The sequence below is a fragment of the Spea bombifrons genome, chromosome 8 (genome assembly GCF_027358695.1).
Source record: "Spea bombifrons isolate aSpeBom1 chromosome 8, aSpeBom1.2.pri, whole genome shotgun sequence".
NCBI lineage: Eukaryota > Metazoa > Chordata > Amphibia > Anura > Pelobatidae > Spea > Spea bombifrons.
In genome coordinates this window covers 43,183,989-43,202,324 of record NC_071094.1, presented here as the reverse complement: position 1 = coordinate 43,202,324, position 18,336 = coordinate 43,183,989, and the positions used below count along the sequence as shown (strand labels likewise).

General features: G+C 41.7%; 1 protein-coding gene across 1 annotated transcript; it reads left to right on the top strand.

The window, feature by feature from the left end:
- The first annotated feature begins 707 nt into the window (after positions 1 to 707).
- MSH5 (mutS homolog 5) lies at positions 708 to 17,912 on the top strand. Its single transcript, XM_053474100.1, has 25 exons — positions 708 to 744; positions 854 to 954; positions 1,567 to 1,690; positions 3,523 to 3,603; positions 3,798 to 3,863; positions 4,947 to 5,111; positions 5,455 to 5,572; positions 5,884 to 5,919; positions 6,119 to 6,201; positions 6,747 to 6,792; positions 7,403 to 7,541; positions 8,203 to 8,265; positions 8,473 to 8,601; positions 9,421 to 9,493; positions 9,646 to 9,755; positions 11,188 to 11,268; positions 11,571 to 11,658; positions 12,212 to 12,398; positions 12,572 to 12,698; positions 13,068 to 13,217; positions 14,211 to 14,285; positions 14,902 to 15,045; positions 15,859 to 15,996; positions 17,365 to 17,438; positions 17,601 to 17,912. The coding sequence occupies exons 1-25, from the start codon at positions 708 to 710 to the stop codon at positions 17,707 to 17,709; spliced, it is 2,544 nt and encodes an 847-aa protein (XP_053330075.1). The 3' UTR covers positions 17,710 to 17,912.
- Positions 17,913 to 18,336: the final 424 nt, after the last annotated feature.

Genomic DNA, 18,336 nt, shown 5'->3' with positions numbered 1-18,336 from the left:
GTGACACGCAAACCAGAGGGAGGCTTGGAGCGCACTCTCATTCGTTACCGCCCCTCCTGCCGATGTGGCCTATGAGAACGAAAGGTTTATCCACCCCCTTCGCGCCTTTACAGCCGAGCGCTAGAAGGCAGGCTTCAATCGCTCTGCTTGAAAGGCGCGAAGTGGGCGTGGTTTAGCGAGGCTCATGTGTAAGCGGGAAGAACGCTTTTGACGAAAAAAGAGGGACACCATTTTGTATTTGAAAACGGGCGGGAACTAAGCCTTTCGTCATGTGTATGTGGGATAGCAACATCAAAGACATAACTATCAATAAGACTACATTTTTATTACGTTATTGCACTTTGCCAGTGTAGACAACAAAGTATCTTATAACTGCTATTTGTTTTGCCAGATTTATTAATATTTACTTATCTTTGAATGTGCAGAAACTGAACTATTAGAGAGGGCCCCTAATATTCTAGGCTGTGAGATTTTTCCCTCCTTCCAATGAGCCACGCAGCTCTTGTGTAAACTGCATGAATGTGGGAGAATGGGTAGCACTGTGTATGCATGACAATAAATTATGTGGAGACCATGCTTTGCAGGAAAAAAAAGTCCATACATTCCAACTGCCTGCTATTATGCTGGCCATGCCTGATTTTTCGTCACTGTACCACCAAAGTGTGCCACTGTATGACTGAAATGTCTTTCTATAATTCTTTACAAACATGAGCGTGATGAATGTAATGGGTGATCAGCAAAGTGGTAATTTTCAATTGTTTATACGTAGTGCAAGCAGTAATTATTAATGTATACATTTATTGTGTGTATATGGAGAGTATTTCTGAAATTACTAAAGTTTTTTCCCCAACAGGCTCCGAGTCGTCGTCGATGAATCTGATGGGTAGAACGATGACTATCGGCATGTCGGATGAGGGTGTTCAGGAGGAAGAAGAACCAGACGAGGATGTGGAGGTTACTCCAGAGGGGATGCTCCGACACACAAACTAAAATCTAGACTCTTTAGCCCCAAAAAGTCTTGCGGCGTATTGTCCCTAAGTTAAATTCTTACTGTCGTTCCAGCAAATAATGGCTGAGCAGCGGCATCAGGGAAGTGAAAATTGATGAGAAAAATACATTAATTGGGGAAAAGACCACTAACCTGTTTTGTGCTTAAAAAAAATAAACACAGTTTATATGACTTTCTTTTGATTATTTTTTTCAAATGAACATGATCAGAACAAGCGTACATTTTTTTTAGAAGACAGAAATGGCGGAAAAGACACTTTTAATGACTTTTTATAATTTTTTTTGGTTGTGACTGTGGGAATTGTTTGGGTGATGCTGGTTGCCAGGAGATTAAATGGACAGAATGTACTCTGATGTCACACAATGCCTCTCTTATAATGTTGCCATAAAAATGTGTCCTTTTGTCAGGATATCCCGGTGTGATTTGAAAAAGTGACATCACATCTGATGTCAGCATGATATCACTGCCACATTTACCTGCTAATTGGATAATAGGACATCACGTGGGCTTTCGATGTATTGGACAGGGGTTTCATAGCCTCTCTGTATTTCCCCTAGATATACATGTCCGTGATGTGGCATGCGGGGACGCTTGCCGTGTCATATTATAACTCGGGGGACTGCTGTGTGCGCTTCATGCCGGATACTGCAGATACTGACCAACTCAGGCTCCTTTCTAGAGGTGAGAGACACAGACGTAATTAATACCCTCCTTATTATAACTCTGTTTCCTGTGAGGTTTATACTTGTCTTCATTTGTTTTTTTTCCCCTTTTTCCAGTCTCAGTTGTATTCTAACTTTCTTTTTATTGTTTTAGTTCTATTTTTATTGTTAAAAAATCCGCACTGGGCAAAACGGGCCGGTTGGGAGGTGTGGGGCCGGTTGCCTATAAAGATATGTGTGGGGTGCCATTGGGCACCAGCACATTCACTTACTTCACCCGATGGCCAGTCCAGTCCGGCACTCGCCATTTAATTTACTTTGTACAGACTACCTGCTTCCTGAATTCTAATGCAGACAATGGAGGTAGCCATATTGGCCAAAGACTTATTGGACCTCGAAGGTCCCTTCCTACATCTTTTTCTCCCGTTGTCCAAAATAAAAAGAAAGCAGATTTGGCTAAAGACTAAATTCCACAAACATTTCTTGCTCCTGTTTAACCGTAACCCAATAAGAAACATTTCCGACAGTATGTATTCCTAATAAGAACCTGTCTGGTGTGTTTTACGCATTGCTCAGAGAGGTGAGGTTTGTCCCCCAGCTGTCTGTACTTCTTACGCGTAATGTTTGGTGTCAGCGTTTCTTCTGCTTGCCGTGTAGGAGATATGCCCTTAAAACGCAAAAATGCCTGCTGACAGAAAGTAGAGGTTATGTATAAAGGTGATATAGGTGTAAAAACATAAGAAAAATGCCTAGGATTATAATGGGCTAATGTCTAATGTATGGACTGGCAGATTTGTGAATGAAAAGGTGCAGAAACACACCAAGCGGCACACTTTATGTATAAATGTTTGTTTGTTGCATTAAGTGAATATAATAGACTTAAGCCCGGGGGATTCTTCTTCAAATTCCATCTATGTTGACCTCTTAAAAGGTATCAACCCTAAACTCCATTTCTCGTTGGGTAACTCAGCTATGTCCGTTTGTCTTATCAAACTTGACCTCTGGATCTAAACCTCTGGTTTTGCACCTGTTGTAGAAAAATGTGCCGAAGCGCTGTGACCCCTTTAACCATAACCCTCGTTGACTGCTAATACGTTTGTTATGCACGGGATTTAAATAACTTGTTTCGCCTTTGGTTCTTGGATAATGTTTTTCGCTGTGGCGATGCCTGGCCCACGTAAATGTTCCTACGTCCCGCGTCTCAAGTTGCAGTTATTTTTTTGTCTGGAAATCAGATCATTTGATTTCTTTGACAGCCCATGTGATCAAGTAGCCGATTTGAGTGGGTGATATAACCCGATCCCCAGATCACCCGCTTTTCTCCATTGTGGAAGCTGAGAATAAGCGGCACCTGAGATGGGCTTCTGCAGGAGGAGGTGTTGTTGTCCGCAGAGCTCCTAATCATAGACCGGTCTGATGAAATGATTCTCGTTTATACTTATTAACATTCGGTCATTACTATGAGATTTCGCTGCCTACGCAACCCCTTCTTTTACTTTTGTTCACCGCACTTCCCAGTATCATATTTTAGTGTTTTTTTCCAGCATGTTTTAGTTTAGTTTGAATACAATTGTATAAATATCAGTGCATTTAGGTTTAATTATTGGATTTTTTACTTTTTAGGAAATGTTTTTGAGGGTATTGTTTTGCATTTGATGAAGGGAGTTTGTTTGGGATTCACCGCTGTGGGCAAACAGCCCGTGGAAGGCAACTGGTAACGTGTGGGATCGGGGGAATCTGTGACAAAAAAAAAATGTTTAAGTTGTTTATTTATGTTCACTTCATTACCATCAGATGCACGTTCTCATTTATCCACCTGACACGTTAACGTATGCTTGTGTCGTCTTATAGTTGTGTTTGATCTAAAACCAAGATGTATTGTGACGAGCGCGAAACAAGATCAGACCCTGTCAGACTTTTTCCAGACTTTGAGTAAGTGGCAGACTTTCTCGTTCCGCTGTAGTTACAATATTTCTTTAACTAAATAACATTATCAGAGAGGTCTGTAGCGTGACTGAGCGCCGTGAGTATCCTGAAATCCAGGAAGATTTCTCCTTATTACTTTTCAGGATAACAACTACTAGTAACCTTAACACTCTTTTTCTTTAATGTGTCCCCAATTGTAGGCGCCGAAGGGCAGAATGATGGACGGTTAGGACCCGAAATAGTTCTATTTCCAAATGTGGATTTTGGTAAGATATTATAATTGTGTTTGGTAGGGAGATAAAGTGTCTTTACTCCGAGAGTGAAACCCCCCAGCAGCTGTAGAGCTATTGAATGAAACAATGTAACTAATATCATTCATGCAGAGCTCCAGGAGTGAATCTCTCGCTTGCTCCTGGAAAACGTTAGCTCGTAATTTTGAAATCGTTGGGGATCAGTGCTGCCGGAGTTTATAACTCATGAAGGGGCAGCCGCTGCTTCAGTAAAACACAAGCTGGAGGACCTGGAAGAATAGGGCTTAATGCTTTAAACATGTATTACACCTATAGATATATAATGACCCTATGTATCTACATGGCTCTCCCCTTTATCAATTAAGGGGACCCCAGACCAATAAGTGCCTCCGCTCAAATCTGTGATCTTTAATATAGTTGTCTCAATTCTCTTGGATTAACTAATTTCAAGCAGTATTGAGTTCTTTGCTTTTTACCTAAATTTAAATTATTAAAAATGGCTTCCAGTTTATCAGAAAACAGGAGTATGACGGTGTTTTATCACAGAATGTTGTCTATGGACACACATTGTAGATCAGGGATATCTGATAACGTATACAGAGGATACACTAGGATAGAGGATGAGATAAGGATACAAACACCAGCAATGGATGCAATCCACGTGAAACCAACTGCAGTACCCTCTGATGTATAGTATCCCTACGGGCAAAATCACATGAGTCCAATTAGAGTCCTAAGTCTGTCGCCGATGTGGGAGCTTTAGGAACAAAACGATTGAGCTGGACGTGTATAATTCATAATTAATGTGGGGAGATATCCTCAGTCTACACACAGATGCAGGATTAGCTTAGCTTTTCTTGCACGAGGGGATGACTTCCAAGTGTTTTGAAGTTGGTGACCAGAAATGGTCAGACTGCCCGGTAGCTTCTGGCTTATGATTCCGAGTCACTTTACCCAGATGCCTTTTTCTTCTAGCTCTACCCCACTGTAATGGGAATAAGAAACACAAATCTCTGGAGCATAAAGACTTGGTTTCTAGACAATGCATATTATACATTGGAGGGGTAGAGGCATGCTTGTATCCCACTTCTGTCTTAGGGCTGCAGGTCAGTAAACAGAGAATTCTGGCCGGGAACTTCCCTGCTTTACCTTCTAAACTCACTGAAACGGAGAAGATCCTGCACCTCTCCTCCATCATCCCCTTTGACTGTCCGCTCATGGTGAGAAGTTTCAACCTAATTATCCCCCTCCCTATTATCCATCATCTGTTCTTTCTGTCATTTTCAATATGGTTTTATATATATATATAATTTTATTATTATATATTTTTTAATATTATATAATAATATATATTTATATTTTATTTATATATTATATAATATATTATTATTATATATTATAACCAAGGATTGTCACTCAGTCCAGAGAGAGAATTTTACCTCCTCTCGTAACTTTCTTTCTTCGGCATTCCCTAGGGCTGTTAATCAAGAATGGCTTATGCCCATCTCAAAATGTTTTCTTCCACATTTCACTGTTTTTCTATAATTATGTCATTGCTTGATACTGCCCAACTGTCCGCTGATAAGGAATATCATTGTTTTCCTTTCCTTTCAGATCCGTACGCTGGGAGGGCTGTTGAAGTTCTTGGATCGTAGAAGGATTGGTGTTCAGCTAGAAGACAGCAGCGTAGGAGTCCCTATACTGAGCCTCAGAAAATATGTGTTGTACGTTTCGTTTGAACTCTTTAAGATCATTCTGTCCTATATCTGTATCACCCTGCTTGTGGAGGGACAGAGTCACCTTACTGTCCCACAATTATATTTTCATTCTGACGGAAACTGGCTTATTGTTCTGTTTCCATGGTATTTTATAGGTAGGGGTTTTCACCCTAATATTTCATTATATCAACCCTCCTAGAGATTTAATACAATTGTTTTGATATACTCCATCCATGTTACATTATAGTAATAATAAAAACTGTTTAAAAGAAAGCACAATGTTTAAATAAAAGTTGGGTTTTGTTCTGTCCCACCAGGACTGATATCGTGGATATGGATCACGACACGTATAGGTAAGTGGGGTTCCTCTTATTCTTCACAATAGATTGCAGAAACACAAATTCCGTCTATTATAACATTGGCCATTCTGGTTTCTTCGGTCTTGGAAGGCAGTGTATAAGGAAACTTTGCTTGTTGTGTTGTGGAATCATATGTTTAGAACCTAAATGTGTAATAATGACATATTCCCAGCAGTGTTATTCTTCTTATCAGCGTCCTGCAGATATTCAAAAGTGAGGTCCATCCATCGGTGTATAAAATGTCCTCAAGCGTGAAGGAAGGACTGAGTCTGTATGGTAACTGCTCTACTGTATACCACTCTCTCCCTCACCCTGATATTTCCATTGCTTATTTTGCTTAACTTGTAGATTATTTACCGATACCGATAGTTTACCGATAACATATAAGAGGAAGTTTTAAAAAATTGATTCCTCTTGTTATCCTTTTTGGGAACGTAGAATTTCAGACCCATTCGGCCCCCGTCTAGTCGCATTTTTTCCTGCTGTAAAAACTCAAACCTTAATCAGTCCTTGGTTTGGTTTTAGATTCAGGAGCCGTATATCTACCCAATGCTTGTTTAGAATCCCTCACTGTGTTAACCTCTACCACTTCTGCTTGGAGGCCGTCCCACTTATCTACCACCTTCTCAGTAAAGGAAATCTCCTTACCTTACATCTAAGCCTCTGACCTTCTAGGTGTAGAATATGGGCTCTTGTTCTAACATTTCTCCCTATTTACCTAGCGTGTTTTTCAGTCCAAAACTCGAAATGTGAAAAAGCAGTATTGCAGCCTGGCGTGGCTGAACGATAAAATATGTTATAATATGTCTGTTTTCTGTGAGGGCTTCTGAACCGTTGCCGATCCAGGTGGGGCGAAAACACAATGAGGTACCTGTTTTCCAACTTTTTTAGTGGTTAGGGCAGTAAGTGATTAGAAGGAGATTATCTGGTCGGTGTCGGTGTAAAATCGTGTGAGGTTTTCAGGCGGGCATGCGAGGCATACGTCTAGCCAGGGGCATACATCTAGCCAGTCGACTTAACCCTTCGCTCGACTGACTGCCCAACTCGACTGACTGCCCAACTTCTTAGCAAATAGACCCAGTGATACATATTATAGACCAGGGGTGTCCAACCTGCGGCCCTCCAGCTACTGCAGGACTACATCTCCCATACTCCTCAGCCAGCCCCTTAGCTGAATGTGTTATAGACCACTGCATTGCGGTATGTTTGTGCTTTAATTTATGTTGTGTTTTGTATAATTTTTAAGCGACATCTTGTCATTCCTTGTGTGTCATTTTGATATTTTGTTAGATTATTGAATGAGGGCTCTTAATTTTTAGAGGCTAGAAGTCAGCTAAATCACACTGTAAATGAGATTGCCTCCAAAAGTGGAACTAGTTATTTAATTGGTGTTCCTAATATACCTGTATGCAAGCCGTATGTTCTTAACATGTGCATTGAAGTATCCTCTTCTCGTCACACATGTCACGCGTTACAGACTGTGGATGATGCAGCCCACCCGGGACCTGGCCACGCTGAAGTCTCGTCTGGACGTCATTGAGTTTTTCATGATCCCTCGTAATCTGGAAATTGCGCAGAACCTCCAGAGCTGTCTGAAGAGCATAAAGAACATCCCTGTAAGTTTGGGCTTTGCCAGCACATTCTTTCTTTACCTTTTCAATCATCCCCAAGCAGTTTATTTTTGAGAAATGTGACCATTACCCAGTTCCCGCCAGTTCATGCCGTCGCCAGCTTAGTTTTCGGGGGCGGAATTACATAGTTATATAGGCTGAAAAAAACCATGCGTCCGTCAAGTTCAGCCTTTCCTATATCTGTTAATGTCTCTTAGTATGAACCGCGAGGAGCATGTGAAATATTATCCCCAGATGGTTTCATTGTATCTACTGCCTGCTTGGACTGATATAAGAAGGAGCCTCTTCTCTTTGTATCATTTATATTGTATATTTTTAAAACATGATATAAACTGTGTGTTTTGTGTACATTTTCGTTTTCACACGCTTAATTCACCCATCTGCTTACAGAGAGATAACCAGTGTGTGAGTAAAAAAGATATTGCCTGTCGTTAAACTCTGTACCTGGAAATGTGTTTATGCCTTAGGTGGCCCAGCACTTTTATAGCAACAATAGAAATGGTAACGCTAATGGCTCAATTAAACAGATAGTTCTGGGTTTTATGTCGCTGTATTACCCCTTTCTATCTCTTTCCGTTTGATATGCCATATTTATCTTCAGTGCCTACTGTTTGATTTGACTCTCATACTCTCTGTTCTGTTTCAGCTGATATTAAAGCGCATGACGCTCTCTAATACCAAGGTGTCTGACTGGCAGGCTCTCTACAAGGTATTGTTGACTCTCACAGACCTAATGTCGGATGTTCTGTAGCTCACCAGCTCTCCAGCTACCTCTCCTAGGGATCTTGGGACTTGCAGTCCTTCAAAAGCTAGATAGCCACAGATTTCCAACCCATTTTCTGTTGTTTTCTATCTGCCTCGTGGCTTTTTCTTAATGATAATTCCCGGTACGTTCCTCTCATCCCTCTCTCTTCAGACCGTGTACAACGCTGTGTGTATCGGAGACACCTGCCGGTCCCTGCCTCAGACCGTCTGTCTTTTCTCTCGCACCTCATCAGCCTTCAGCAACGACCTCCGCTATATTGCCAGCATAATCAGCAAAGTGGTCTGTACTCCTCTATTATTATTTTTATTATTACTGCTATTATTATTATTATTACTTCACAGCTCGATTCCCCTATATTGCGATAAATACAAAGACAAAGTAAAACCATTTACATGATTAAGGCTGGGTGCAGTATTGCGCTGAGCTATTGATTTATTTGGGTTTTGTATTAAGCTTCTCATGCTTTGCTGTTTTAAGAGAGGTCTGTTCCTCCAGCATATGAAGTGACACAAACATTAAACATGTTGGACGGCTCAGCCTTATAAAATCATATTGCTTGAGGCCTTTGCCTACAGTAAGTGACAGCATTGGCATCCCGGTGGCGTTTGGAAATGTACAACCTTTTGCTGAAATAATACCCCCAATCAACCTCTCCGACACACATTGAAAAATATTTAAGGTATAACCTTCTATCTATTTTCTGTTAGGCCGATCGTTTGCCACCAAGAATCCACACACTCAGTTTCTAGAAGGTTTGTTCTGTACAGGAGTGTAATCAGCGGAAGACCGGATTGTTGCTGTTTATATTTTCTCTTGTTATAATTAATATACTCAAAGCAAGCAAGTTATTTACCTACACACTGCCCAGGGTCTCTCTAACCCTTCACCTGAGGGTTGTGTTATCTTATTCCACATAGTCAGAAAAAGGCAGAGAAAGGGTCCTGATATCAGAAGCGAGATGCGTGTGCTTACAAGCTCACAGGGCATGTTTTCCTGATTAAAATTGCAGATTATTTTTCTATCCTGCCACTTTGCCATCCACTTTACTTCCATCTCCACTGCTTTCTTTTTTCTGAATATTTCCTGGATTGCCGGCAGGTGGATTTTGAGGAAAGCCTGGCGGAGAAGCGGTTCTGTATTAAACCCTTTGTGGATCCTGCTGTGGATGAAAGTGAGTTACACAATACCCCTGATTCTTTAATACACCGTACACTCAGTTAACGTCGCGGGTGAAATCATCATATGAATGCCAATGTCGTTCTCTGTGAGTTTTGATACTTTACTCACGTTTGATGCACTCATTTGTAAGTCTGTTTCGTACAGAGAAACGTCGGCTGCAGGGACTGTCAGATTTTCTCACCGAGGTTGCCCGAAAAGAGCTGGACACCTTGGACAGCAACATCCCATCCTGCTGTGTAATCTACATTCCTCTGGTGAGAAAGGCTGAAAAATCTCACTGAAGGAGCAAGCATTTCTACAATTAAATTAATTATATATACAGTGCTGTGAAAAAGTATTTGCCCTTTCCCGATTTCTTCGGTTTTTACTTAAGTGTTTCAGGCCATCCAAATAAGTTTAATATTAGATAACATGAGAAAACACAAAATGGCCCTATGTGAAAAAGTAATTAGTTATTAAATAAAATTTCACCAGACACCAGGCGTGATTACTGATGGCCATGTTGAATAGATTAAATAGTCTCACAAAGTGAAGTTTAGGAAAGGGTCTCATAAGGCAGCACTAAAGACATTCAGGAACAGATGAGAAACAAAGTATTTCAGTCTGGAAAGGGTTACAAAGCCTTGTCTAAGGCTGTGTGACTCCAGTGAAAGAAGGTGAGAGCTATTATCTACACATGAATTCTGTTCTCTACTAGAAGGAGAATGTCTGGCCACTGGTTTGTGACCTAAAGCTCATGCGCGGGTGACAATGATCCAAAGCACACAAACAAAGTCCACCTCTGAATGGCTCAAAAGAAACATAATGAAGGTTTTGGAGGTTGAGTCAAAGCCCTGACTTGAATGTGATTGAGATGCTGTTGCCTGTCCTTAAATAGGAAGTTCATGTTCAAAATGCTCAATGTGGTTGAATTAAAACGATTCTGCCAAGCAGAGTGCCCAGAATCCCCCCAGAGTGACGTAAAAGACTCCCTGGCAGTTATTGTAAAGGTTTGATTGCGGTTGTTGCTGCCAAGAGTGGCAGAAGCAGTAATTAGGTTTAGGGGGGAAATAACTTTTTCACTTGGGAGATATAGGTGTGGATGAACTCTTTTAATAAATGACCTGCATTTTGTGTTTGCTCACATTGGCTTTGTCTTGTATTAAAATTAGTTGGATGATCCAAAAAAACTTAAATGTGACAATTAAGCAAAATTATCAAATTTATCAGGAAGAGGAAATACTTTTTTACAGCACTGTACATCCTATGGGATTTGAGAAGTTCTAAGCAAAGTAAATTTGTGAACACTCGCAGTCAGTAGTGGAGACAGGTCTCTTTATTTCTAGAATATATTCATCATAAAAGTGTTGCATTGCTGATAATCTGAGTTGCGATAAATTATATTTTAATTAGCAAATTCATCCAAATTGAAGAGTGTTTACTCTATAACAGGGGCTGTCAATGAGTGGATGAAAGTTATATTAAATTGTAATTAGAGCTCAGCGAGACTTAAAACCTTTCCCTCAGGAACCTGTTTAATAAAGCATAATCGGTACCCAATAAACTGAGTAAAAGGGGTAAATGGTTCTTTATTTGCAGTCGTATACTGACACCTAGGGGTTAATGTGAGTACTACATTGATGGATAATCTATAGAAGGATATACTGGATATAAAAGGTTATGCAAGCAGCTGATCTTCTTCGTTAGATTGGATTCCTTCTGTCCATCCCACGTCTCCCATTCATGCAGAACAAGAGCGACTTTGAGATTGCAGGCCTGGAATTCATGGTAAGGATCCAAACAAAGAAACAGAGCTTGCTTCCAGTTAAGATCAGTTGTTGGTCTTGTCTTAGATTCCCATGCATGACTAAATTCCCTCCCTGTATTAGTCTGAACCACTTCTGATGGGAGACTGCTCCATTTATCTACCGCTCTAACTACGAACACACTACTTTTTAAAAACGGGCTTTATGTCATAATCATATTGTTTTCTGGGACTCAGTTTTATGTGGGGAGTCTAGACTGATAATTAGTATTTTTTCTTCGCGTGACTTACTAGTATGTCGTTACCTTATGTTTGTGTGAATCAGTTCCTGTCAGAGGACAGACTCCACTACAGAAGCGCCCGAACCAGAGAGCTGGATTCATTACTGGGAGATCTTCACTGTGATATCAGAGGTTAGTGATGGACTGAGGCAGATCAATGATTTGTGGGGAATATTCTGCGGAGAACTGGAGACGTGGAACGTTATGAGTTGTGGAATTAACATGTTTCCTGACAATCCTGGAGGAGACAAAGAGGCATGGTGGTCTATTCACTATGATGAGTACGCTCAGTCCAACTCATGTATTGACTTTAAATGTAACTCTATACAGTATTTTCTGCTGAACTTGTCAGAACTTCTCAGGGCCGGGGAGTCTGATGAATTTATTGTTGGGTTTATGGAGGAGCTGCTGCATGAAACGTAATTTAATAGGAACCCCGTGTTAGCATGCCTGCAGAGAGTTCATCTTCTAATTCAGGTTTTAAGCTTGATAGCATTAAGTAGATGCCAGCCTGGAGCTACAGATTTCTGGTGAGTGCTGCGGGATAGAAACTCCTTGGAGCTGGGAGAATGTCTGCAGCGAAACTCTGACACTGAGAGAGAGTGAGCACTCACTGAGTAAGCAAGCAAGGAGTAAAAGCAGAAAGAATGGAAACCATATTGTAAGACACATTTTTCCCACGCAGATCACGAGACTATGATCATGCATCAGCTGCAGACTTTGATACTGGAGAGGTCAGCTGTGCTGTATGATGTGACTGAGTACGTTGGGCAACTGGATGCCCTCCTTGCATTGGCAGTCGCTGCCCGGGAAAATGGATATGTACGCCCTCGTTACACTGCAACAAACACCATCCGCATCAAGGATGGGAGGTGAGGAACAACACAGGAAAAAGCTTCTTCATCCTGGTAACTAAGTAAAAGAAGCTCTGTCACTTACTGATCCAGCCCCAGATCCCCCGGTTATACCGCTCGCTCTATATCTGTGTCAGGAATAGAGGTGCCCCTCGTATTAAAAGCTATGCTTATTCTCCATTCTCCCACAGACACCCACTAATGGTGTTCTGCTCTGGAACATTTGTCCCAAATTCTACTCAGAGTGAAGAGAAAGAAAAAAGAATAAAAATACTAACAGGACCCAACTCGTGTGGAAAGAGCGTATATCTGAAGCAGGTAAGGGAAAGAAAACAGGGAGCTGGGATAGCGTAGAGACACATTAGAGGAAAAAAGTGCAATTTGCCATCATCTTCACCCTATGTCCCACTTTAATTGTTTAACCTATTTCCTTTTGTCTCCTAACCCAAATTCTCTTTTACTTATTTACCATTCACAATTCTCATTTCCCTCTGTACTTCCCACTCTATTTTTGTGTTTTCCTCTGTCTTTTACCTCCTCTGATATCCCTTTGCCCTCCTGCCTATATCTTACTTTACTTAAGAAAATCTTAATTAGACGTCAGCAGAATGCAATATTGGCCACCAGATGGTCAGGTGACAATACTAATTAGTGTTAAAAATATCTTACTGTTTATCCCAAATACAGGTTGGTCTTATTGTCTTCATGTCTATGATTGGAAGCTACGTCCCGGCCGCAGATGCAGAGATCGGCCCCATCGATGGGATCTTCACACGGATCCAAACCCGGGAGTCTGTATCACTTGGTCTTTCCACCTTCATGATTGATTTGAATCAGGTAAGAAAGAAAATTTTCAAGAGCCAGAAACCCCACCAGGGTTATTTAATTACCCCCCCACACACCACTGCACAAGTGTGGAGGAAGAGGGGCAATCATCACCTCTCTTAGTTAATGGGGGGGTCATGGGGACCCGTATTTCATTTTCAATGTTATTATTTCTTTTTTTATATTCTTTAATGTAACGGGGGCATTTTAATTGTGCAACTTACAGGCCACGACATGCATGTTTACATTGACCTTGCATGCCTTCGCCCGTATCTCATAAAAGTCGACAGCACTCACATGAGATGGGCTTGGCTGATCATCAATCACTCAATAAAGACAAAAGACCTGCTGAATTTTAAAACGGTCACAGATTTTATTAAACACCTGCGACATACATAAAAGTAAACTTCAAATATGTTAACATATTCTCATAACCCGCAATTAGCCTCAGCTAATAAAATCATGACATCATAACAAACGAACATCCTAGCTTACTAGGATGGGATTCCCCGACATGCTGACGCAGGCATAACTTGACTTCCAGCTAGCGCCACCCCAGTTGCCATACCTCAGATGGCCAACTCCTGCACTGAAGGCGGCCCCCGAGAGACCCCCTGCCACCCCAAGAACATAACAAAACAAGGGAGGGCGGACGGGGACTGATTTGTAAAAAATGAGGGAGATCACCGCTGGGTAGAAATAAATACCCCTTATGGGGGGGGGGGGTAACAGCAAACAACAGTGGGTCGCCACTGGGCTAACACACAGAAAGAGATGCGTTTGGTGATTTACACCTTGGCTTACCACTGAACTTCCTGGTGAAAAGACCCACTTGGCTCCATACATCCTTACTGTGCCTTTAGAGAACGGCAGAGACGAGAATAGAAGGGGATTCTTACGGATGGTCCTTTTTTCTGCCCTAGAAAAGGGGGAACACTGGGGCTGCTGCATGGATTTAGGGAGAATGTGGTCAGTAACATGTTCTGTCTACTTATTTTCATCCAGGTGGCAAGAGCTGTGAATAATGCAACTGAGAAGTCACTGGTTTTAATCGATGAATTTGGCAAAGGAACCAATACGGTGAGAATATTAAATGTTACAATTCACACCCTGCACTACAGACTGCTGGCAATGGGCCACCTCGAAGAAAAGGCTGTCATCTCCCCTTCTGCCTGCAGCGTCCCTGCAGGGGAAGAGACAGATGTATAGCTCTTTCCTGGGTTGACTCATGACGGGTAAGTGGAGTTAAGGGTTAATGTTAAGATTCTGTAATATGAGTTGTTGGCGAGTAGATCTGAGAACTCACAACCTTAGACTTTGCAAATTGCTGGCCAGGTCATGCGAGCCGGATGTCTTTGCTTGAAACATAAAAACTTATGAAAAAAGATAAGGGAGGCGCAGATGGACGCCATGCATTCAGGTGTAATGTAACTCCCCCGTTTCACTGGACGGGGGCTATTGGGGAAGTAAGGGCGAGGGTTTATCATATTATCCGCCAAAGTTCATAGGATAGGAAAGAGGGGGGCAGGGGTTGGTCCACAATTTGCTCTTTTTTTTATTTTACTGTAATATTTTCAAATTGCTGTAATTTTTAACCCATGTGCACCTGCATTCAGTGAATAGTCCCATCCTCCTGCGTCTGTCTACAGTACCGGCAATGATCAGCGCTGTATATATTATTTTCTCTCGTTTATAGGTAGATGGCCTGTCTCTCTTAGCTGCTGTTATCAGACACTGGATAAATCAGGGGTCTCAATGTCCTCACATTTTCTTGTCTACAAACTTCCACAGCTTAATACAGCTCAGAATACTCCCAGACGACCCTCTCTTACATTATCAGGTGAGATCATTTCCCAGAGGTAGGTATACAGCATACAGTGTGTGAGAGAGAGCCGTATAAATACAATGTATCACTGAGGATCCCTCCCAGAGCTGGCTGGACAATGTGTCGGTGTTATAGAGAGGGGCTGTATAAATACAATGTATCGCTGAGGATCCCTCCCAGAGCTGGCTGCACGTTGTGTCGGTGTTATAGAGAGGGGCTGTATAAATACAATGTATCCCTGAGCTGGATCCACAACATAGCATTCCAATTCTATCTGTATACCTACACTAAGGATACAGAACTCTATAAAGATGCGAAGCGTGGGAACACCTGTATACCCACCAAAAACACACTCTTAGAATGACCGTTGTACTGGTGTGGGATCAAAGCAATAATAAATTGGTGCAATTATACAATTACTAATATGAAGTTATTATTGCGTTACAATAGGCTTTACCATAATTATCAGATATTTATATATTGGGAAAATTATTAATTTTAATGGATCACTGTGTAGTTACGTGTAGATACGACAAGGCCGGTCACCTGTCTACACATAAGCAATGAGTATCACTTATTTATGACGCAGACAGTCTTGGCCGTGTACACTGCAGGCTATACGTGTATGATGAGCCATTAGCTAATAGGACGAGACATTGCAGGCCCATGTATTGTGTGTTTAGTGCATCACACGGACCCGCTGGGGTAGAATGCATTAAAGAGAATGTGTTTGTTAAAATCCCACCCAGAGGTAATTCCTTGAAGTGTTAGCGGAGATAAGTTATAATAATGTGATCCGTTACTCATGGGGGGCTCTGTGGCCTGCAGACCCTGGAGTGGTGCCTGGATGGAGAAGAGCTGGTGTTTTTCTATCAGATGAAAGACGGGGTGTCGGAAGCAAGCCAAGCGGCCAGGGTGGCAGCCATGGCTGGTTTACCAGCCAATATTATCAGGCGAGGAATGGAGGTGAGAAGGAGGTCTCTGCAGGGATCAGGAATTACTTTCTACTCTGTGCGTAATATCTTCGCGAAATAAAAAACTTTGGAGAAGGGTTTCAGTAAAGCGTCCCGCACTCGCTTCCCGCACTCGCTTCCCGCACTCACTTCCCGCAGGAACTTCCCGCAGGAACTTCCCGCAGGAACTTCTTGGTCACTAGGTTTCTAGAGGCTTTGTATGTTTATTTATCGGTACTGCGCCTTTCATGGAGGCATCGTAATCCACGTCCGCGTCTGTTCAGTACCACGTCTAAAGAAGCAGCCAATATTAATGTGCACCTAAGAAAACATTTTATGTTGCATAATGGATTTTTAAAGATAAAAGTATCCGTGGAGACACAGTGTGAACATACGGTCAGTCACTTATGGAGTCACCAAGAACAGCATCGCTACCCATGGGTCTGACTGACTTTGAAAAGTCTCTGATTCCAACATAACGTGTGATATCCTGAGAAGAGAATGTTTGCCTTTTCTCTAATTTAACAGCTTTTTTTGGGTTGGCAGCATAATCATGGGAGTTAAAACTCGGGGTTAAACAGGTAAAGGCATTTCTCATATAGCCGGGCATTTGCTCTCAGGCTGCAGCTGATGAATCAACGTTAATTATTAGGGCACTTAATATAAGCATAACTAGAAACTATTCCTGGTATTACGGGATACACGAGGATGACAGCTTGCTCACTGCCCCAGTCACACAGACATTATCGCTATTAACCCATTTACTTTTACGTCAGGGATAAATCACAACATAGAGCTCCAAGTGCCTATGCAGCCCCATCAGGGGTTAAAAATGTATTCTACATTCAATCAGGAAGCGACCGGCAGCAACAAAGAGTTAACCACACAAAGAAAATAAAAAAGGAACAAAAAAATAAATATTTCATGTTTGTTGAGACAGCGGTAAGACATGTTCATGCAATTAGTGGCAGGACACGCCGGTGAGGAATAAGAATGGAAAAGGTATTGGTACAAAAAAAATATTTCGCTAAAAGAAAACAGAGCAAAGAGAACATAAAGGGGCCGATGTAAGTGAGGATCCCCACGACAAGGTTACTATCAGATCTACGAAGCCGCTTCAGGATGACGTGTCTGTCACCGCCATTTGTTTCCAGATTTTGCTCGAGCGTCACTTGCAGTAGTCGGACGTATTCAACCTTTGTGCTTAATACAGATTCCTGGTGTCGCTGCGCTTCTATAATGAAAAATAAAGAGTATAATGCTTATAATGAACCAAACATCAATGCGCTGATTCCTTTCCCTAACGTAATGACCCCGCGCTCTGTATTCTGCTTCTGTATACGCCAGTAACGCCTGCTGTTTGCTGCCTTTGTATTTCGAGGTGTCGGAGCTGTTCCGAAGCGGTCGCGCTATCGAGTGCCTTAACCCGGAAGCAAAGAAAGAAAAAATGAAAAAGTAAGTGTGATGTGGAATAGTTTCCTTATTCTGTTGATATTTTTTTCCCCAGTATCATGATTTTTCTTCATTTTCGCACACTGTCCGTTTCTTTACTCTGCGTTTTCGTCTCCATTCTGCTCCGTATTCTGTGGTTCTCTCACATTTTATTCTTCCGTATAGGTGTAAGAATATGGTCTCGTCTTTCCTTAGTCTTGACCTTGAGGATCCGCAGCTTGACTTACAAAATTATATGACCAACCAAGTTCTCCCGTCATCTAACATCCTATAAGCACGTCCACCGTCCCACCTCAGCCTCGTAATACCGTATGTCCGTCTGTGTGCGGTGAATTCAGGGTTAAAAATATTAAAAGTTCTAATTAAAGACCTTGAATTTTCAGTCTATAATCTCATTACGCGCCAACTATTACACCGGTGAACTTACCCCTTCTGACACAAAGCATTTCATGGGGTTAGTTTGTAGGAGTCGCCCTATCTATGGAAAAAATCCCCCGATGGAAAACCTTGTGTCAATGTGGGGGTAACTCGCGCAGACTCGCACCAGAGTGCCCATAAACACCGCGTCATGTAACACAACGTGTGTGGCCGGGGTATGTGGGGATAAATTAAGGGGGGTCTTGGCTGTACTTGCCTCTAGACCATAAAGTCACATCTCTGCCCGGAGCTTATGAGTTACCGGCAGCTATTTGAAATATGGAATGTGAGGAACCGGCGCAAAACGACAAACAAATTAAAAAACTAACTGAAAACCGAAAAATATTAAAACTACATCCTTAAACCATAATGCCACTTTCTTATAGCGGTAGCCGGCCCTCTATATATATATATAAATATATATATATTACACGCTCATTGAATGGATACATCTTATGATGTTTATTGTTTTTGCGTGACCATG